At 42.4% G+C, this 23,187-nt stretch overlaps 1 protein-coding gene across 3 annotated transcripts in view; it reads left to right on the plus strand.

The window, feature by feature from the left end:
- Positions 1-23,187, plus strand: part of MYPN (myopalladin) — a 106,203-nt gene that overhangs the window by 61,627 nt on the left and 21,389 nt on the right. For all 3 annotated transcript variants that reach the window (XM_003258210.3, XM_003258209.2, XM_004091108.2), the window contains 3 exons: positions 6,854-7,444; positions 8,114-8,252; positions 21,438-21,659. In XM_003258210.3, coding sequence (XP_003258258.2) covers positions 6,854-7,444; positions 8,114-8,252; positions 21,438-21,659 — 952 coding nt within the window. The remainder of the gene's footprint in view (positions 1-6,853; positions 7,445-8,113; positions 8,253-21,437; positions 21,660-23,187) is intronic.

Raw genomic sequence — 23,187 nt, forward strand, 5'->3', positions numbered from 1 at the left:
GTTGCAATGTTTAAAATGTCCATCCATAACAAAGCAAATACAGGGCATGATATTGCTATTATTTCCTGTTTTATCCACACATCAGAATGACAAAAAATTGTTTCTAATTACAAAAACCTTTAAATATCAACATCAAAATCTACAGTCCCAGTGCACCCACTGTGTGTTGCTCATCACCATGAGATGTTCACTAGAAGCCATTCGTGTTTAGCTTTATATTCTTCTCACCACTATATAAGGCAAAATTCTGGACATAAGATTCAATGTTGTGAAACATGCCTCTAAGCAAGTCACATCCAGAAATGTCAGTCCCCTCAAAGTCCTGTCAGTCACAGGAAACAGGAATCCACTTAAAGTAAAAAGAGGGGAAGAGGTTATTGCAGGGATATAGGCAGAAATGGATAAACCAAACACAACCAAACCCTGCAGGAGAAGAACTAGAGAGGCGGGAGCTGGGCCTCTTCACCTGTCACTCAGGATCACAGGTCAGTCCAGCCTCTGTCTGATGGAGCTTGCGCGGCTGGTTCACCCTCTGTCTACATGAGCATCTCCTTGTTTCCTCTTTACTTATCTGATCCATTCTTCTCTCTTTGAAGACCCATCAGCTCATAAGTGGCCCATCATGGCCTTGTCTCCATTCCACATCATGATCTGTGTCAAGTACCACTGTTAACTAAATCAGTCTCAGCCCCTCAACTCCCAATTCTAATTGGTCCAGGCTGGTCAGGTGACCTCCTGCCCCCTTCCCCAGTACACTCAACTGTTAGAGGATTTATGTTTGGAAGAAACTGTGGGTGGGAGAAGTTCTCAGAGAAAGGAGTTATAGGGAACCGGTAACCCCAAACAACCTCCTGGGGAATTGCCTCCTTTGTAGGACAGTCTCTTCCCCAGTAACAGTTTTAGGGGCCATTATGTATGATGATGGAAAAAAAATTCTGCCAAAATATTTAAAGAGGTTTATTCTAAGTCAATATGAGTGACTGCGGCCCAGGGAAACACAGTCTCCAGAGGTCCTGAGAAAGTGCACCCATGGCAGTCAGGTTGCAGTTTGGTTTTATGCATTTCAGGAAGACAAGAATGGCAGGTAAAATCGTAAATCAATACAAGAAGACGAACATTGGTTTGGCCCAAAAAGGCAGGACATCTCAAAGCAGGGACTTACCAGTCATAGGTGGGGCTGGGGATTCTATGGCTGGCAATTGAAAGAGTTAAGTTTTGTCTGAAAACTTGGAGTCAGTAGAAAGGAATGTTCAAGTTAAAATAAGGGAATCTGCTGTTTGTCATGTGATGCCATGCCAGAGTCGGGATGAAAACAAAACCACCATACAAGGGGTCAAAAAGGCCTATTTCAAATTAGCCAGGTGTGGTGGCGCATGCCTTTAATCCCAACTACTCAGGAGGCTGAGGTGGGAGAATTGCTTGAACCCAGGAGGCAGAGGTTGCAGTGAACCAAGATCGCACCACTGCACTCCAGCCTGGGCGACAGAACAAGATTCTTTCTAAAAAAAAAAAAAAAAAAAAAACCTGTTTCATGAGATTTTATGCTTGTAGAAGTGACTTTCTGGCCAGGCGTGGTGGTTCACGCCTGTAATCCCAGCACTTTGGGAGGCTGAGGCAGGCGGATCACGAGTTCAGGAGATCGAGACCATCCTGGTTAACACAGTGAAACCCTGTCTCTACTAAAAAAAAATACAAAAAAAAAAAAATTATCCAGGCGTTGTGGTGGGCGCCTATAGTCCCACCTACTTGGGAGGCTGAGGCAGGAGAATGGTGTGAACCCGGGAGGTGGAGCTTGCAGTGAGCCGAGATTGCATCACTGCACCCCAGCCTGGGCAACACAGTGGGACTCCGTCTCAAAAAAAAAAAAAAAAGAAGTGACTTCTCTCTCCTTAGAATAGGATTTAGCATGGAAAAAGGTCAGAGTTCAGTCCTCAGGTACGTCAGTTAGGATTAAGTTGAGCTTCACGTTGCAGACAACCCAAACTAACAGGGTTTAAATACTTGAGGGTTTATTTTCTCTCACATAAAGAAAGTAGACAGGGAGTCTGGGGCTGTAATGTTGGTTCCATGGTCATTAAGAATCCAGTCTCCTTCTGTCTTTCTGCTCTGCCATCGCAAACACTGGCTTCTTCTCTGGGTCCCCTCATGGTCCAAGAAGGCTGATTGTGGTCAAGTCACCACATCTACAGTTCAGGCAGTCAGAAGGGCCAATGGGCAGAAGTCACATTCTTTTTTTTTTTTATGCGAGATGGAGTCTTGCTCTGTCACCCAGGCTGGAGTGCAGTGGCGTGATCTCGGCTCACTGCAACCTCTGCCTCCCGGGTTCAAGCAATTCTCCTGCCTCAGCCTCCCGAGTACCTGCAATTACAGGTGCGCACCACCACGCCTGGATAATTTTTGTATTTTTAGCAAAGAAGGAGTTTCACCATGTTGGCAAGGCTGGTCTCGAATGCCTGACCCTGTGATCCACCCACCTTGGCCTCCCAAAGTGCTGGGATTACAGGTGTGAGCCACCGCACTCAGACGAAAGTCACACTCTTGATGTTAGAATCCCTTCTAAGGAGATTTCTTAGAGGTTTCAACCAAAATCTGCTTCTGCCTCTTTGGCTAGAATTTAGGCAGATGGGACACTAGTTGCAAAGGAGGCTGGAAGTACAGTGTTTAGCTGCACATATTGCCACTGTGAACAAAATCGGGTTCTTTTACAAGGGGGGAATTAAGTAGACAGCAGTGTCTGCCACATGAGACTTCCGATTAATATAAGATGTCTTTCTACTAAATCATGTAGTGACGCCCTCTAAAAACATAGTTCTCAGCACCATATAATTCTTTAATATTCTTTGCCTTCCTTTTCTCTTGTGTATATGTTTACATTAGTATAGACATGAATATATATATTTACACCACATACACATACACCACACCCTTTGTAAATCTACATGCCTACAACCTTTTCTTACTAGTTTTAACCTCATTAGTTTAACCTCACAACTTTGCATTCAAATATATTGACTCAGTCTTCTCAAGGATACAATTTCCTTTTCTTTTTTTTTTTTTTTTTTTGAGACAGAGTCTCGCTTTGTCACCCAGGCTGGAGTGCAGTGGCTCAATCTCGGCTCACTGCAAGCTCTGCCTCCCGGGTTCATGCCATTCTCCTGCCTCAGCCTCTCCGAGTAGCTGGGACTACAGGCGCCCGCCACCACACCCGGCTAATTTTTTGTATTTTTAGTAGAGACGGGGTTTCACCGTGGTCTCGATCTCCTGACCTCGTGATCCGCCCACCTCGGCCTCCCAAAGTGCTGGGATTACAAGCATAAGCCACCGCGCCCAGCCAAGGATACAACTTTCTGCTTGTTCCTTCAATTCACTATTCATACGGAAAATAGAGATAATGTAGATCTTAAAATTGCAACAGAAAGGGAAGCTGTCATTTTTAAACCTTGTATCATCAAAGCCTGACTTTGAAATTTCAGATTGAATATTAAGCTGTCTAGAGCAGTGATTCCTCATCCTGGCTACACTCTAGAATAAAATGTGAGCTTTTAAAAAATATTTATGCCCTCCATCTCAATTGAATCAGAATCTCTCCACAGATTATTTTAATGTGCAGCCAGTTTGGAAATCACTGGTCTAGAGTTAGAGAAATAACCCCAGCCGGGCACGGTGGCTCACGCCTGTAATCCCAGCACTTTAGGAGGCCAAGGCAGGTGGATCACTTGCGGTCAGGAGTTCTAGACTACCCTGGCCAACATGGTGAAACCCCATCTCTACTAAGAATACAAAAATTAGCCAGGCATGGTGGTGCATACCTGTCATCCCAGCTACTCAGGAGGCTGAGGCAGGACAATCATTTGAATCTAGGAGGCGGAGGGTGCAGTGAGCTGAGATCATGCCACTGCACTGCAGCCTGGGTGACAGAGCAAGACTCTGTCAAAAAGAAAGAAAAAAAGAAAGAAAGAAAGAAAGAAAAAAGAAAAAAAAGAAATAACCCTGAGAGTTGCTACTCTTCCCCCCTCCCTACCACCCACCCGCTATACCCAGGAAAACACAATAATTAACATTTAAAAGTGAGATAATGTCACACAAAAGTCAGAATATACTAGGAAGGCCTATGCTTTGGGGCCAAACGTTTCTTTAGGGTGGTGGTTCTCAGTCCTGGATGACTGTGAGAATCACCTGGGGCCTTGTGGGAGGCAGACCCGCCGCATCAGCATCACCTGGAAGCTTGGTTGGAATGCCGACTCCCAGGCCCCACCCCACACCTGCCGAATCAGAAACTCTGGGGATGGAGGCCAGAAACCTGTGTTTTAACGGGCCCTCCGGAGGATTCTGAGGCCCAGTAAAGTTTGAGAATGACTGACCTACATTTGAAAAGATAATAATAACTCTGTCTGAATTCCATCCCAGGTAAATTAACTCTGAGCAGGTGCCTAAAGCAGCAAGGTTCATTTGTCTTTTACAGTCTCCAGGTGATTCAAATGTGCAACCAGCACAGTGACTACTGCTAAAACCATAGCAGATTTACTCAGAACTAGTTTTCCAAGTCAGTGATGCACTGGCAAATGTTTAATGACTGACAGGGGTGAGAAAGCCCTGATTTTTAGCATTTGCACCAATTTCAAGCTACTAAGAGAAAGTCATCGAATGGGTAGTTGAGATGTGCACTATCTGTTCTTCAAAGCCAGTGAACTGGCTCCAGCACACACTGCTAGAAATTGTCATTGCCAAAACTGCTTTCAAAAGTACTTGATACAGTATCTCAAGTTTGTTGTTTGTCTGGCATTTTATCTTAAGAATTCAAAATCCTTAATAATTTCTTTTGTATTCCTTATGATGCAGAGTCTCTGTGTCCCAAAAGCAATACATATTTCCAAAGAACATAAAACCAGCCAGGTACATGCCTGTAATTCTAGCACTTTTGGAGGCCAAGGCGGGCAAATTGCTTGAGGTCAGGAGTTTGAGACCAGCCTGGGCAACATGACGAGACCCCCAACTCTACAAAAAATACAAAAAGTTGCTGGGCGTGGAGGCGCGCACCTGTGGTCCCAGCTACTTGGGAGGCTAAGGCAGGAGGATTACTTGAACTCAGGAGGTCAGGGCTACAGTGAGCCGTGATTGTGCCACTGTACTCCAGCCTAGGTGACAGAGTAAGACTCTGCCTAAAATAATTAAATAAATAAAAATAGAATAAAGAACATATAATTAGTGGTCCTGAAGCACTGTGATCTCACCTATGGGTCTTCCCGTGGTTACTCATTGAACAGTAGGTTCTCCTAAACATCAAAGTTTGGCAGCCTTAATGACTTTATGCATATATGATTTTAAGACATTTTCGTTGCACTTTCTTTGTTAAAAAATAACTCTTTTGTGAAGAAAAATTCAATAGACCATTGAATTCAATGAACCATTAAGGCAAATCATGTGATGCCTCTGTGACTCAGGTTCTATAAATGGAGAAACTGCTTCCAGTTTGATCTTTCTCCTTTTAGGAACAATAAAAATTTAAGGCAAGGTTTATAATCAGGGTGAGCATATAATCATCATTCAAATTAGGACATTTCTGAGAGTGAAAGTGAGTTCTATTAATAATGATGTCAGGGCCGGGCACGGTGGCTCGAGCCTGTAATCCCACTAGTTCGGGAGGCCAAGACGGGCAGATCGTTTGAGGTCAGGAGTTCAAGACCAGCCTGGCCAAAATGGTGAAACCCTATCTCTACTAAAAATACAAAAATTAGCCAGGAATGGTGGCAGACACCTGTGGTCCCAGCTACTTGGGAGGCTGAAGCACAAGAATGGCTTGAACCCAGGAGGCAGAGGTTGCAGTGAGCCAAGATCATACCACTGCACTCCAGCCTGGGCAACAGAGTGAGACTCTGTCTCAAAAAAAAACAAAAACAAAAACAAAAATAATGATGCCAGGAAAAGATGTTAAACCAGGACCTTCCTGAATGTATTGGGACATATGGTCACCTTATCTATAAAGGTTTGTTATCGCGAGAGAATGAGAAACCCCTCTGAGACACATCCAGCTTCTTTGTTAAGGTCGGCTCTAAAACAAGGCAGAGTGGAGAATACAGCATGTTCTTATGGAGAATTCGGCCCTTTTCAGTAACTCACACTGGCATGTAGCTCAGTGCCTTCTGTTCTGAAGCTGGGATACTTTCCACTGGTCATCAGAACTTTGAGCACTGCCTACAAGAGAAACATTGTCTCTATTTCTCTTTTCCAATTTATAAACTCTTTGTTGCACAACTCCAAGGTCACAATACAAAGAATACAGTATGAATGACGCCTTTGGAAAGAAGGAAAGACAAACTCACCAATTATTGATCAGCTGATTTCTTGCCACTCTGGTTGTGTGTTCTTTATCAGCATCAAGTTATTTTATTTATTTATTTATTGAGATGAGTCTCACTCTGTCACTGAGGCTGGAGTGAGGTGGTATGATCAGGACTCACTGCAATCTCCACCTCCAGGCTCAAGCCTGGGATCTGAAGTGATCTTCCTGGGATCCTCCTGGGATCGCTGAAGCAATCCTCCCACCTGGGCCTCCTGAGTAGCTGGGGCTACAGGCATGCACCACCATGCCTGGCTAATATATATATATAATTTTTCTTTTCTTTTTTGTTTTTTTTGTAGAGACGGGGTTTCACCATGTTGCCCAGGCTGGTCTCAAACTCCTGGACTCAAGTGATCCACCTGTCTCCGCCTCCCAAAGTGCTGGAATTACGGGCATGAGCCACCATGCCCCGCCTATCATCAGGTTATAAACAGTCTGTCTGTACATTGTTTGAAAGGTGAGGCCAATAATAACACATTTCCTTCTCTCTCTCCACCCTTGTTTTGTGTACAGTGATTCCACTCAGTTACAACAGCTTCATAACCAAGTCTTACTGGAACAACACCAGTTGCAAAACCCATCGCCTTCATCTCCTAAGGAGTTTCCTTTCAACATGAGTGTTTTGAACTCCACTGCTCCCCTAGCGGTGACAACATCCAGTAAGCAGGTGAAGGCTCCTTCATCACAGACGTTCAGCTTGGCCCGGCCGAAGCATTTCTTCCCCTCCACGAACACCACCGCAGCAACCGTGGCCCCTTCCAGCTCTCCGGTGTTCACTTTGGGCAGCACTCCTCAAACTATTCAGAGGACAGTGAGCAAAGAAAGCCTCTTAGTGTCTCACCCCTCTGTGCAAACCAAATCTCCAGGAGGGCTTTCCATCCAAAATGAGCCACTCCCACCAGGCCCAACAGAGCCAACACCGCCACCATTCACATTTTCCATCCCCAGCGGAAACCAGTTTCAGCCCCGTTGTGTGTCCCCGACTCCTGTCTCTCCTACCAGCCGGATTCAGAACCCAGTGGCTTTCCTCAGCTCTGTTCTGCCTTCTCTCCCTGCCATCCCACCCACAAATGCCATGGGGCTACCTAGAAGTGCACCATCCATGTAAGTGTCATTGAGGTTTCTTGATGTAAGATGCTAGTTAAGAGGCGATGTGTGCATTGAATAGCTTGATCTGGAACAGGGCTCTCATTTTGTGGATTCCTAGATAACCTTATTGTCTTAGACTCAGAATGGATGTGGAACACTTCAGGACAAAGGGGATGATTACTTTGAATGATTATTAATAATTAAAATATCAGGCTAGGTGTGGTAACTCATGCCTGTAATCCCAGCACTTTGGGAGGCTGAGGAAGGTGGATCACTTGAGGTCTGGTGTTTGACAGCAGCCTGGGCAACATGGTGAAACCCCCGTCTCTAGGAGAAACACAAAAAATTAGCTGGGCGTGTTGGTGTATGCCTGTAATCCCAGCTACTCAGGAGGCTGAGGCAGGAGAATCATTGAACCCAAGAGGCGGAGGTTGCAGTGAGCCGAGATCACACCACTGCACTCCAGCCTGGGTGACAGAGTGAGACTCTGTCTCAAAAAAATTTTTTTTAAATTAAAGTATCAAAAAGACCTTCACAAATACCGATTATCTGCACAGGGCTTAAATCCGTAAGTGCCTAATGACCGCTGGTTTCTGGTTGTCATTTCAACCACTCTGATTTCTAGGCCTTTTTACCCTGGCCAGTGCTTTTCATGGGTGTGTTGGGCGTGGATTTATCTTACAGGCCATCCCAGGGATTAGTGAAGAAAAATACAAAGTCTCCTCAACCGGTGAATGATGATAACATTCGTGAAACTAAGAACGCGGTGATTCGAGACTTGGGGAAAAAAATAACTTTCAGTGATGTCAGACCAAACCAGCAGGTAAGATTGTTGGATTTAGAAGGTTTATTGAAATTTTATTATAAGGAATATAATTTTGTTTGATTCAGTCCTCGGATACTCAGGTAACCTCAGTGAGGCTGATGTTGCAGCTCAGATGGTAGAGCACAGACTAACCAAAGGTCATGTGAGAAACCTGCCTGTGTGGATCTGCGGTTCTTAATTCTCCCAGTAGTTAACTCAGTTTACTTGTTTACATGTATTTACCTAGAATAGGATATATTAAAGAAGAGAGTAGATAATCTATTGTGCATCCCAGCAATCCTCACCTCAGTTTACAATCTAAACTTTTTTGAGTCAGGTCTCGCTCTGTCACCCAGGCTGGGGTGCAGTGGTACGATCATGGCTCACTGCAACCTTGACCCCCTGGGCTCAAGTGCTCCTCTTGCCTTAGCCTCCCAAGTAGCTGAGACTACAGGCCCGGCTAATTTTTTAATTTTTTGTAGAGACAGGGGTCTTGCCATGTTGCCCAGCCTTGTCTCAAACTCCTGGGCTCAAGCAATCCTCCTGCCTCCGCCTTCCAAAGTGCTGGGATTACAGGCGTAAGACACCACACCCAGCCTATGACCTAGACTTTAAGGAACTCTGGGGTTCTAAACTGTCTAATCTTCAATCTAATGTGCTTAAAAGTTTGATCACCAGTACCTCTCCAACCTTATATTAGGTTGAATCATGTGAAATAGCCATTAGGCAACATCCTGTGGTTCAACCTGTACAACTCTTTGCTTTCTAGTAAATGCTTACACCAAAGGAAAAAGAAGAAAGCCACCTGTGAGCATCATTCAAACAAAAGAAAGATAGACTGAACATTTTCTTATTTGAGGCATTTATCTTTGCTTTTGAGAATCAAATGATTATTTTTAATGCAGGTTTACATTTTAATAACTAACTCTTGGTTTATTTCCCAAGATGGGAACTGATAAAAATACAACAAAATTTCAGTCAATACAGTATGCCAAATATTGTGGAATTTGTGGACTCCTAGAAACAAAGCTCACGATTTCCCAGACCATATGCTGTTTTCCTTAGTGTTTCTATCTCTTGCTTCCAGTGGAGCCATGGATATACAGTAATTTGCAATTGTGTTATATATTGAGCAACTTATACTGAGTGGATTCTTTTGAAAATGTGCTGCTTAAAACCTTTTTTAAAAATTCACTTAAAATTATTAAGGAGAATATTTAAACTTGCCATAACTGAGTATACTTTTCATAGATTATTTCACCAAATTTCATCTATTTCTGGGAGGCAAATACCAATGCCACTATTCTTCTCTTCCATCTTCTAGACAGAGAAACTAAGGCACAGGCTCAGTAGTGGAACTAGAACTAGAGCTATGGTTTCCAGGATACTCTCACATTTTCCCTGAAACGCTGCAGCGTTTTTAGTTTTATGAGAACAGTTACCTTCAAGCCCTTTACATGTTGCTCTGTCTAATGCAGATTTGTTTTCTATAATACCGTCACCACACTTGTGGTTGTTAATCCTTCTAAGTGTCATTGTAATCATAGCTGTATTCAGCCTATGTCTTTTACAACTCGGAGAGAGAGCAATTAAAGCCTTGTAAAAACAATGCTAGCTCAGCACATATGCTGTTTGATTTTACTTTTATAGTTACTCTGTAGGTAGATCCAGGATACCCCATTGCCCAACTCAGGGGAAAGAAGGGTTTTTCTCTTAGTTACCTGACATGTGTGTACATGTAAACGTGAAATTCCACAAGTTGAGTGCCATAAACCCAGTAGAAATCTTTCTTAAACCTCCATCATGAATTAACTTCTGGACTAATCGCAGGAAGTAGGAAAGTCTCTAAAAGCATCTCAACACTCTCATCTGAATATTTGTGACATGTGTCATTCTCCTGAGAATTATTATTCTAAGAATTATTACAGTTGGTTAATTACAGAATTGATCTTAGACTACATTCCATGCCATGGATAATGAAATCCAAGCTGCATAAATGAAATTCTGGAAACTGTCTGAGCTGTCTGAGATGGAATGCTTGCATTTGGATGGCAGATGTTGACTCTGAGGAAGTTTTGGGAAATAAAATGATGATTGTATTATAATATTGTTTTATCCATTGCTGCCTTGGGAAATGATAGTAAAAACATCATGAAGAACTGTCTAAAATATACTGTGACCCACGCTGGTGAAGTTAAGAAGAAAGTCAGCTTAGGAAAGTGTAAAAACACTAGACAAGCAGAGAAAAATTATGAAGAGACACCTGTGTATTGACAGTCGTCTAGGCCTGCAGTCCGGGGTCACAGGAATGAAAATAATCTGTGTTCTCATTCCCATATTAGCCTACACACGTGGGAAGGGGGTGCAAATGATTCCTTCGGAAGAGTATGCATTTGTTTTGCTTTGAAAACTTTTAGGTCCAGAAAGCTGGGTTCTCTTGCCCTATTTTAGTTCTAAGTAAATAAAGAATACACTGTCCTAGAACATTTGCATGATCTAGCATTAACACATTGTGCTGAGCGTGAAAATAAATCGGAAGTTCTTGAACAATGAATATTACTGACTATAAACAATTTTCTCCCAGGAACTCAAATTTATAAATTATGTTTTAAAATGTGTTTTCTTTGATGTATCTACCACTTTGTGTTTCTCTGTTGTGATAGTTCAGTCTTTGCCTTTTAACTCATCTTATGTATTTACAATTAGCAAGTAACATTTGTAGATTCTTAAAACCTTTTGAAATGAGAAGGTGCCATCCTTTCAGAGGCTCATACTTATTAAAATTTTTAGCTTTCTAAACTTACAACAAAGTGTCTTTGAGTTGGGGATAAGCCAAGAGAAAGGTTTCCTTATTTCTAGATTTTAGGCTGCATCATTTCCTGTTTTGAAGAGTACCATTCATCACCAGGGGATCTTGACTGGACATCAATAAAACCTAAATGGTTTAGGTTAGAATGGTGAATCTAAAAAGTCAAAGGAATCCAGGATCACGGCCGGGCATGGTGGCTCAGGCCTGTAATCCTAGCACTTTGGAAGGCCAAGACAGGCGGATCACTTGAGGTCAGGAATTAAAGACCAGCCTGGCCAACAGTGAAACCCCGTCTCTATTAAACATACAAAAATTAGATGGGTTTGGCAGTGGGTGCCTGTAGTCCCAACTACTCGGGAGGCTGAGGCAGGAGAATCACTTGAACCCAGGAGGCGGAGGTTGCAGTGAGCCGAGATTGTGCCACTGAGCTCCAGTCTGGGTGACAGAAAGAGACTCTGCCTCAAAAAAAAAAAAAAAAAAAAAAAAAAAAAAAAGGAATCCAGGATCGCAAAGCATAATGGAGCTTTCATGACAAATGATTTTAATTCATACATGACTTAGCATGAAGTTCTGCACCCAGTAAATATTTGTTGACTAGCTATGTTGGTTGAGTGTTAATTTCTAACCTCCATTTCCCACCCTTCTACCCCCAGGTAATGTCTTATTCCAACTTTCCTCCTTGACCTCATTTCTCTGGAAACTTTCCCATCTCGTTATTTGGTCCTCTCACACCCCCTGCTTTTTATTATTATTATTAATGTTTCTTTTAAACTATCTGCAGTTTCCAGATACTGCCCTATGTAACAGAGGAAAAAAAAAATAAGTACCTAATTTTTGTTCTGCCTTTTGTTCCTCTAATCTCCTTCTTCTCTGAGCTGTTCTGTCAATTCTTCTATTTAAGTCTTTCCTCTTTCATCTCTTACCATGAATTCTTTATGACAATCCTCTTTGTGAGCCGTGAATAGTCATGCCATTCATTCCCTTTCTAACAAGAATTTCACATTGGCCTTACATTCTACTTTGTAAGGCCACTGCCTTTATGCTGCCCACTTTGGGCATTGTAGGACCTTGGCTGCTGGGATAGTAAAGTGTCTCTGTATCCTCTGCCATGGACCCACACAGAATGCACCAGTCAGGAGCTCCCTGGGGGCTCAGATTGGGAGGTGTCTTGTTCATTGCTGCATCCCTGTTGTGCATGGTGCAGAGTAGGTGCTCAGTGAATATTGCTGAATCAACCTACAACTATGGGATTTACATTAGTTTCAGATAAGGTAATAAAACTGTTAACCAAGTAGAAAAGTTTGGATTTGTTGCAAAACTATGGAAAATAGTTCACTTGACTATATAGATTCTGATTATACCTCATTATGGATACTACCCACTATGGTAACAATCCAACTTAATCAGCTGATTTTAAAAGATGAAAACTTTTTTATTTTTTTGAGACAGGGTATCACTCTGTCACCCAGGCTGGAGTGCAGTGGCATGATCTCCACTCATTGCAGCCTTGACTTCCCGGGCTCAAGTGATCCTCCCACCTCAGCCCCACCCCCAGTGGCTGGGTCTACAGGTGCAAGCCACCACACCCCGCTTATTTGTAGGTTTGTTTTTTTTTTTATATAGAGATGAGGTTTTGCCAAGATGAAAACTTTTAAAGACACACATAAATTAAACAAAACTCTTGTGTTAACCAAACATTTAAGTATAAAGTAAAACTGTGCATCTTTTAATAATTCTTTATTCTTAAGTACAAATTTGGATTAAAAGTATTTTTAGTCAAGCTCCTTGAAGGTAGAGTCTGTGTTTTGCAGAATGTTTTATCTCCGCTGTCTATCACAGTGTTTAGCACATAATAAATACTTACTAAGAATTTAGCGGCAGAGACAGGGTAGGCTATGATAACTAGTTATTTCTACTGAAGGCAACAAGTGATTGTTAGATAAATGGCAAAATAAATTATCTTCTAGGTATGTTAACCTCCAAGTTTCTGTCACCCAGGCTGGAGTGCAGAGTGCAGTGGCGCATTCTCTGCTCAATACAACCTTCAGCTCCCGGGCTCAAGCAATTCTCCCACCTGAGACCTCCAAGTAGATGGGACTACAGGCATCTGCCACTGCTTCTGGCTAATTTTTGTGTTATTTGTAGAGACGGGGTTTCACCATTTTGCCTAGGCTAGTCTTGAACTCCTGAGCTCAAGCGACCCACCCGCCTTGGCCTCCCAAAGTGCTGGGATTACAGGTGTGGGCCACTGTGCCCGGCCTACCTCCAAGTTTATCTAAGAATCCTTTCTTCTGTCTCTAAACTCTGTCTGTCTCTGGAAAGAAAAGGAGAACACTTTCTCTAACACGCAACGCTTTCTTTTAGTGCACATCATACCCAGAATCTGTTGCAAACGCTTTGAGCAGCTTTTCTAGCTGGCTTGATCCTGTTTGATTATTTCCCCTTGAAGTCCAGGCTCAGGACCCAGAGTAGAGAAAGCCCGCGGTGAGCTCAGGCAGTGACTGTTGGATCATGGCCCATACCTCAGCAGTGCCATATCTAACTGGGATGCGTCATTACATCATGGTTCGCAACAGAAAAACTGTCTCCACCAATTGGAAGGAACTCCAATTTGAAGAAACTTTTTGCCGATGTGTCCCAGAAATCAAATGTTTCAAGTTGTCCATTTATCAGCCTGAAGAGGATTATCTTTTTTAAAAAAATGGTTATATTTTTAAGTGGCATATTCTTCTGAAGTAAATATTTTTAGCTTTTCATTTCCTTTCATAGAGCAACTCTAATTCTATGCAATTCATGAGCCTAGAGAGGATGGGTCATTTCTCATTGATTTAATTTCTATAACAACCAGATTTACACAGAAAAAATACTCTTTCCTTTGAGTGTAGACGTCATTATGAACAGCTAACACAAAAACCCCTGTTTTTACTCACAAAGGAGATGAGGCAAGGGAAAATGGAGAACACGGCATAAACCCAGTACTGGACATTTAAAATGGACATTTATGGACAGTGGATTGATAGTGAAACATTTGTGCAGAACAGTGCAGAAAATACCTTTACATTTAATTTTAATTTTTTTTTTTTGAGATGGAGCCTTGCTCTGTTGCCCAGGCTGAATTGCAGTGGCATGATCTCAGCTCACTACAATCTCCACCTCCTGGGTTCAAGATTCTCCTGCCTCAGCCTCCTGAGTAGCTGGGACTACAGGTGCTCGCCACCATGCCTGGCTAACTTTTGTATTTGTAGTAGAGATGGGGTTTCACCATGTTGGCCAGGCTGGTCTCGAACTCTTGACCTCAAGTGATCCACCTACCTCAGCCTCCCAAAGTGCTGGGATTACAGGCGTGAGCCACCATGCCCAGCCTAACTTCTGCTCCTGATTCCTTCCTTTCCTGATCCTGAAAGGACCTAAGCTGATCCCACATTGACTTTGTTTTGTCTGTGGCCTACGGATGCATGATGGGAACCACAGCACACCCTCTGCCCTGACACACTGTAGGCCTGCAGGCTGCTCAAGGCAGCCTTCCACTTGCCCATCAGCAAACAGCCAGCTTGCTCCTCACTCTTTAGATTTCTCAGGCAGTGGGCAGATGGCAAACCCCTTGTCCTCCTAACTGTAGGAGGCATAGCAAGCTCTCCAAGCTCTCCAATGGACCCTCTCCAAGAGGATCCATTTAATCTCCCTCGCTAAACTTGAGGTGAAACAAGTACCCCAGGGTTAGGGGTGGAGGTAGGCATCTCACAGACATTAGTGGCTCTCTCCAAAGTCCTCTTGCTGGGTCTTCTCCCTCCTGACTCTTATGTCTGTGATGGAGGTAAAAGGTTGAAATCATCTAAGCTGTCCTTAAGCACCTGCTTTGAAATTTCTGAATAATAATGTGTCTCAAAAGTCACTTGTTTTCTGATATCTAGCCCATCTTGGTGCCTCAGTAGAAACTTCTGATTACAATCTAGTTACAAGTGTATCCTCACTACCTGGTTACTAATTTTATATATATATATATATGGCATTTTTTTTTTTTTTTTTGAGATGGAGTTTTACTTTGTCGCCCAGGCTGGAGTGCAGTGGCGTGATCTCGGCTCACTGCAACCTGTGCCTCCTGGGTTCAAGTGCCTCAGCCTCCTGAGTATCTGGGACTACAGGCACTCACCACCATGCCTGGCTACTTTTTTGTATTTTTAGTAGAGACGAGGTTTCACCCCATTGGCCTGGCTGGTCCCAAACTCCTGACCTCAGGTGATCCACCTGCCTCAGCCACCCAAAGCGCTGGGATTACAGGCATGAGCCACCACACCCAGTCTCTAAGAGTGTATTTTAAACAACTCATTGAGTTCTCTGTTTTCATCACCTCTCAACTTAGAGTACTGGTTAAGATAATAAATATATAGCCAAGTGTGTATTTACTATACACATTTATAGTCAAACAAAATGCACATATTTTCATCATATTGCTTCTGTAGTTCCTTTGGCTAAATCAATTCAAGCATTTAAATTCTGTAAAATCAGGCCCCAACTTAAAATCATGTTCCTAAAATTAGTTGTTTGGAATACATAGAGACAATGTGGTATTTATATTCTCAGGCAGGTGCTTAAAGGCTATATATAACCCATTGTATTTCTGAAGTATAAGTATAATCATAACTTACCACCATATATAATAATATTTCTCTGGGGCCAGGCACGGTGACTCACGCCTGTAATCCCAGAACTTTGGGAGGCTGAGGCGGGTGAATTGCTTGAGCTTAGGAGTTCAAGACCAGCCTGGACAACATGGCGAAACCCCATCTACAAAAAATACAAAAATTAGCTAGGTGTGGGGATGCTGTGTGCCTGTTGTCTCAGCTATTCGGGAGGCTGAGATGGGAAGACGGCTTGCGCCCAGGAGGCAAAGTTTGCAAGGAGCCAAGATCACACCCCTGCACTCCAGCCTGGGCAATAGAGCCAGACCTCGTCTCAAAAAAAAAAAAATTATTTGGAAAAAAAATAGTTCCTAATGTAGAATTTCAGGAATTCATCTTTCCCTGTAATAACTCTAACAGTGTAGTTAGCCAAGAACTTACCAGTTCTCCCCAGTCAGGCAATAGAAGCTGCAGAAAAGCTTCTTTAGCTTGTAACAAGAACTCCGTTAGAATAGGGGCTAGCGGTGGTATGGATGGATTGGAAATCTGAGGACACAATAAAAGAAGAAGCCATAGAAGGTTGAGACCTCTTGCCTATTGAAAACCCCCAGAGGCCAGGTACAGTGGCTTAGGCCTGTAATCCCAACACTCTGGGAAGCCAAAATGGGAGGATTGCTTGAGCCCAGTTCAAGACCAGCCTGGGCAACATAGGGAGACCTCATCTCTAGAAAAAAAAATTAAAAATTAGCTGGGCATGATGGTGCATACCTGTGGTCTCTGCTACTTGGGAGGCCGAGATGGGAAGACTGCTTGAACCCAGGGAGTTGAGGCTACAGTGAGCTGTGATCACGTCATTGCACTCCAGCCTGGGTGACAGAGTGAGAACCCTGTCTCAAGAAGAAAAAAAAGAAAATCCCTCAGAATACTTCTCCATTTTGGGCTGGCTCCTTGGTTACTCTCTTTATTTTATTCTATAGACCTCAGGGACTGGTATTCTTGTTTCTCTTCATCCATCAAGTTTTTCTTTTGTTACTGGTAATTTGGATTCAGATACGTAATATCCTGATACGAAGCAAGCAAAGCCTTTGTAAAGGTTTTCAGGAATAACTGGAAACAGACTATGTGAGAGTAAAAAGAGTCTGATATCCACCTTGATATGCCCTTTTCTTCACATAGTCCCATAGGAACAAGGGCCATTCGTAGAGAACTGGTAAAAGGATCGGATGCATGAATGACCCAAATAAGATTTACCACAGTCAACCCGAGGAGTCCAGAGTAAACCCAGATCCTATGTTAACTGTTGGAGGCATTTTTTGTTTTTTTTAGACGGAGTTTTACTCTTGTCCCCCGGGCTGGAGTGCAATGGCACGATCTTGACTCACTGCAACCTCTGCCTCCCAGGTTCAAGCGATTATCCTGTCTCAGACTCCCGAGTAGCTGGAATTACAGGCACACACCCCCACGCCCAGCTAATTTTTGTATTTTTTGAGGCATTTCTTTAAGGAACTGTGGCAGGACGTAGAAGTGAGATAGGAGCAGAGGAAACAGGAAAGGAATGAGGGCGGGCAGCGGACAACACCAGGGTTGGGTCTGGGGAAACAGCTGCAGCCCCAATGTCAGGGAAGGGACAGGTTGGGAGACGAAGCCTTGGAGCTTTCCTTTCTGGCTTTCAGTGCCTGTGCCCTGTCCTTGGCTGGCCAGCACTAACCAGTCCTGGGAGTATGCTGAGAAGTGGGGGCTGGAAATGGGAGGTGGAGGACCAGGATCTGTAGCATCGAGAGAGGAAAGAGGAGAACCTCTGGTGTGTGAAAAGGAAACATCTGAAGCCACACAGCCTCCCCATTCCTGTTAACCATTTAAGGGTGGATGGCTGTAACTTGGTGATAATGGAAACTGGGACTTCCGGCCGGTGTGCTCAAGCCTGTAATCCCAACACTTTGGGAGGCCAGGGCAGGTGAACTGCTTGAGCTCAGGAGTTTAAGACTAGCCTGGGCAACATGGTGAAACCCCGTCAGAAAGAAGGAGGGAGGGAGGGATGGAGGGAGGGAAGGAGGGAAGGAAGGGAGGAAGCGAAAAGAAAAGAAAAGTAAGGAAAGGAAAAAAGAAAAGAGAAAAAAAGAAAGAAACTGGGACTTCTGCTTGTTTTAGTCTTTGTTTCTGAAAAATGAACAGAAAACTCTGAAATGCACAGATTAGCTTTTAGAAAACAATAACATTTTCTTTATGATTTACCCATAGCAAGAGTCCCCAGCTAATTCCCTAGTGGGCCTCCAGGGTGGGTGCCATCCCCATACCCTCCCCAATACCCCCTGCCAGATACAGGCTCTGTCAGCACCTCTAGGCACTCCTCCTTATGAGCACAGGCACCCAGTCCACATCCCTCTCCACCAATGATCACAGAGCCTGAAATAAATGGAGAACAGCCACCCTCATGAAAAGTTTGGGGTCTAGGATCTGCATGTGGAGTGAGAACTATGTGAATTATTCGTTTTGAATGTAATTTGAAAATAATAAATAATAAAATGTAGCACCTATCTCACATGGTAAGGGAATAAAATGATTTATTGGTTTACTTCTAAACATCCTGGAAAATAAACCCAAATTTATTAAAAAGAAAAGTAGTATCAGTTTAGAATCATGAATACAATCCAACAAAGAAAAAAAATTTCCTGGTGTAATTTTAAACTGGTAAGTCTAGAAAATACTTCAAACTTGTGAGACCATTTAATATATTTCTGGAAAATATAGTCATTGTGAAGAATTAGGTTGAATCATATGAAACTTCTGATAGTCTACAATTGTTGACCTACAGTAATGTCAGTTTCACATGGTTCTACCTAATAGGTGGATAGTGGAAGCTTTAATTGTTAACTTTTCCCAAAAATATTCCTATAATGTAGAAAATAATTTAATATATTTCAACTAAATCTGGTTTCAGAATCCAGTAACAATCTTTTACTTTAACTGATTTGAATGATCTCATTAAAAATTAATAAGCTTTACTGGATGTTAATCACTTTTCCACCCTATAAGAACTGTGTACTTACTTTTTTTTACCCAGTTTGAGATGAGGCAGAGAGGAGCAGATTTAAAATTGGTTCCAATAAATTAAAACCAAGAAACACTTGGTTTCTGTAGTTCCAAAGTTAAAATTCTATCCAAATTCAGATGATTATACTGAATGTATAAGGCAGTAATTAGAGAACATGACTAATGTGATTTAGCTTGAGAATGCATGAGTCCTGAACTCAGTTACTCTCCCGCTGACTAGGGGCAGGTGCATATCAGCCACATGATTCCAAATTCCACTTCAGGAGCATCCCAGTACCATCTCCATAGATGGTAAATTATAAATTTAGGGTTAACTAGAGTTAGTTAACCCTAAATTTATAGTTAGTCTCCCCTAAATTATAAAATTAGGGTTAACTAGAGTCATAAGCTTAACTAAAGGTCTCATTCTCGCCCCAAGCACATGGCTCCAGATTCCTCAAAGATGTGGTAATGTCAGAAAAAGTGATTGCTTCTATTTGATTCATGTATTCACTCATTCTTCAGATCTTATTGAGTGCTCACCTGCCATGGTGCAGGTACTCTTCTAGGTGCTGTCAATACAGGGAGAAGGAAGACAAGATCCCTGCTCTTGTGGAGCTAACATTCTAACACTTGAAGATTCAATCATTCAATCAATAAACAAACAAGAAAAATACTAGATAGTAACCAGTGCTATGTAGAGAATTAGAATGGGGAGTTACATCAGATGAAGGGATCTGGGGAGGCTGCTTTGGGGAGGTGACATCTAAGTTTGCTGGGCAGGCTATGGCAGGGAGAGGGAGTAAGAGGAATCCAGGATGAGTCCTAGATTTAGGGTTTACTTAGTGCTGTCAAAGTGTGGTCCGAGGACCTGTGCCAGACTGCAAGATGTCACCTCTCTGCCTTGAGATTAGCACAGAAATTAAGAGTTACCATTCAGGGCTGGGCATGGTGGCTCACGCCTGTAATCCCAGCACTTCGGGAGACTGAGGTGGGTGGATCACTTGAGGTCAGGAGTTCGAGATCAGCCTGGCCAACATGGTGAAACCCTGTCTCTACTAGAAATACAAAAGTTAGCTGGGCATGGCAGAGGGCACCTATAATCCCAGCCACTGCACTCCAGCCTGGGCAACAAAACAGAGGGAGACTCCATCTCAAAAAAAAAAAAAAATAGTAACCATTCAGAAAATTTTATAGAAATTTGACAGGGAAGTTTTATATAGTATACAATAATTTTGCATTTCTTTCATTTTGCTAGTAATTTGTTTTTATTTTACTTCACAAAAGTGCAGCCTGGAAATTTTTAAAACCTGATTTTCATGGTAGACAGTGTGAGAAACATTGGTTTAACCACTTAACCAAGTGGATGAATAGTGGTGCCATTTCCTGAAATGAGGAAAAGCAGGTTACGAGTACCTCTTGGGGACAGAAATCAAGCATGTGCCGTTTGAGCCATCCTGTTTGAAATGCCCATTAGACACCATAATGTAGAGTAGTCGTACATGACTCTGGAATTCTGGGAAAGAGATCAGGCTTGGAGATGTGGATTTGGGAGTCATCAGCAGAAAGTATCTAAAGCTAGGAGATTGGATGAGCTCACCTAGAGCAGAGGAGCACAGGAGACTGCTGCAGCGAGAGAAAGAAGGAAAGACCAGTATGGTGTGTCACGGAAGAAAATGTTTCAAAAGGAAAAAGTAGTCATCTGTGTCTAATGCTGCTTAGATCAAGTAAGGTAAGAACAGATAAATGACAATTAGATGTGGCATATTTGGAGACCCTGACAGTAGCAATCTCAGAGGAACAAAAAGAACACAAGACTAATTGAAGTAGGTTAGCAAGAGAATAGGTGACAATGAAATGATCTCATAACAGTAGAGGATTATTTCAAATGGTTTTGTTGTGAGGGGGGCAGAGAGATGCAGTGAAAGCAGATGTGGGGTTAAGAGAGTTTTTTTCTTTTTCTTTCACACAGAGTTTTGCTCTGTTGCCCAGGCTGAATTGCAGTGGCATGATCTCAGCTCACTGCAACATTTGCCTCCTGGGTTCAAGCAATTCTCATACCTCAGCCACCCCAGTAGCTGGGATTATAGGTGTGCACCACCACACCCAGCTAATTTTTGTATTTTTAGTAGAGACAGAGTTTTGCCGTGTTGGCCAGGCTGGTCTCAAATTCCTGGCCTCAGGTGATCCACCTACCTCAGCCTCCCAAAGTGCTGGGATTACAGGCGTAAGCCACCATGCCTGGCCTCTTTTTTTTTTTTTTTTTCTATCATTCTTGTATTGTTACAGTAGAGATATATTTTTCAAGACAGGTTTTCCTCAAGTGTGAAGATGGAAAAATCCAGTAGAGACAGGAAGCTGGTGATGCAGGCATGTATCAGAATGCAGTTCAGAATGGCTTTGCCAAAATAACGCTATAGGAAGTTTTCCATATTGAAAGGAACACTAATAGTAGCTCTGAAAATTGTATTCCATCTACATTCCATTTCCTACGGAATTCTACTGGGGCTGCATGCTCAGGTGGAAAATCAGGATGCACTAAGGCCGTGTGGGATTTTCGGAGAGACACTGGCATTTCCTTTAGTGCTCCATGGTGAGAAACTGGATCTGGAACATACCTGGTTTATTTGGATTTCATGGTATAAATCTAACGTCTGAATCTTAAAAAGTGGCTTCCTAAATTGTACTGATGGACGTGTTCTTCCTTGCCATATGGAAATTGAAACATGTTTGTCATTTTGACAGGAGTACAAAATTTCAAGCTTTGAGCAGAGGCTGATGAATGAAATAGAGTTTCGCTTGGAACGTACTCCTGTTGATGAATCAGATGATGAAATTCAACATGATGAGATCCCCACGGGCAAGTGTATTGCTCCCATCTTTGACAAGAGACTCAAGCACTTCCGGGTCACAGAAGGCTCTCCAGTCACATTCACCTGCAAAATTGTTGGGATACCTGTTCCAAAGGTAGGGAAGATGACAAGCCAGTTGGCCACCTAACAGCATGTAACTATAGACAGTGCCTTCAAGAAGGTCTTTAAAAAATATACACAATGTTTTTTCTTCTTTTTTGTATTTGTTATTGATATAGTTGTACATGTTTTAGGGTATATGCAATATTTTCATACATGTATACAATGTGTAATGATCAAATCAGGATAACTGGGATATCTATCACTCAAACATTTATCTTTTTTGTGTTTTGGGAACATTACAGTTTTTCTCTTCTAGCTATTTTGAAATATACAACAAGTTACTATTAACTATAATTTTTCCACTGTACTATCGAGTACTAGAACTTATTTCTTCTATCTAACTGTATGTTTTTACCCATTAACCAACCTCTCTTCATTCCCTTCTTCCATCTACCCCTCCCAGCCTGTGGTAACCACCATTCTACTCACTACCTCCATGAGATCATTTCCTTTAGCTCCCACGTGTAAGTCAGAACATGCGATACATGTCTTTCTGTGCCCAGCTTACTTCACTTAACATAATGACTTCCAGTTCCATCCATGTTGCTGCAAATGATGGGATTTCATTCATTCTTTTTATAGCAGAATAATATTCCATTGTGTATAGATACTCCATTTTCTTTATGTATTCATTCATTGATGAACACATAGGTTGATTCTGTAACTTGGCTATTGTGAATAGTGCTGCAATAAATACAGGAGTGCAGACATCTCTTCAACATACTGATTTCCTTTCTTTTGGATATATATCCAGCAGTGGGATTGCTGGATCATATGGTAGTTCTATTTTTAGTTTTTTGGAGAAAAGAATCTCCATACTGTTTTCCATAACAGCTGCACTACTTTACATTTCCACCAACAGTGTATGAGGGTTCCCTTTTCTCCACATCCTCAACAGCATTTGTTATTTTTTTGTCTTTTTGGTAATAGCCATTCTAACTCTGGTGAGATGATATTTCTTGGGGTTTGATTTGCATTTTCCTCTTGATTAGTAATGTTGAACATTTTTTCATATACCTGTTGGCCATTTGTATGTGTTCTTTTGAGAAATGTCTATTCAGGTTTTTTTTTTGTTTTTTTTTTTTTGTTTTTTTTTTTGTGAGACAAAGTCTCACTCTGTCGCCCAAGCTGGAGTGCAGTGGCACAGTCTCGGCTCACTGCAACCTCTGCCTCCCAGGTTCAAGCAATTCTTATGCCTCAGCCTCCTGAGTAGCTGGGATTACAGGCGCCCACCACCACACCCAGTTAATTTTTGTATTTTTAGTAGAGACAGGGCTTCACCATGTTAGCCAAGCTGCTCTCAAACTCCTGACCTCAGGTTATCCACCCTGGAGGCCTCAGCCTCCCAAAGTGCTGAGATTACAGGCATGAGCCACCATGCCCAGCCTATTCAGGTTTTTTGCCCATTTTTAACAGTCTTTGTTTTTGTTTTTGTTTTTTGCTGTTGAGTTGTTTGGGTTCCTTATATATTCTGGTTAGTAATCCCTTGTCAGATGGATACTTTGCAAATATTTTCTCCC

The sequence above is a fragment of the Nomascus leucogenys genome, chromosome 18 (genome assembly GCF_006542625.1).
Source record: "Nomascus leucogenys isolate Asia chromosome 18, Asia_NLE_v1, whole genome shotgun sequence".
NCBI classification, from domain to species: Eukaryota; Metazoa; Chordata; class Mammalia; order Primates; family Hylobatidae; genus Nomascus; species Nomascus leucogenys.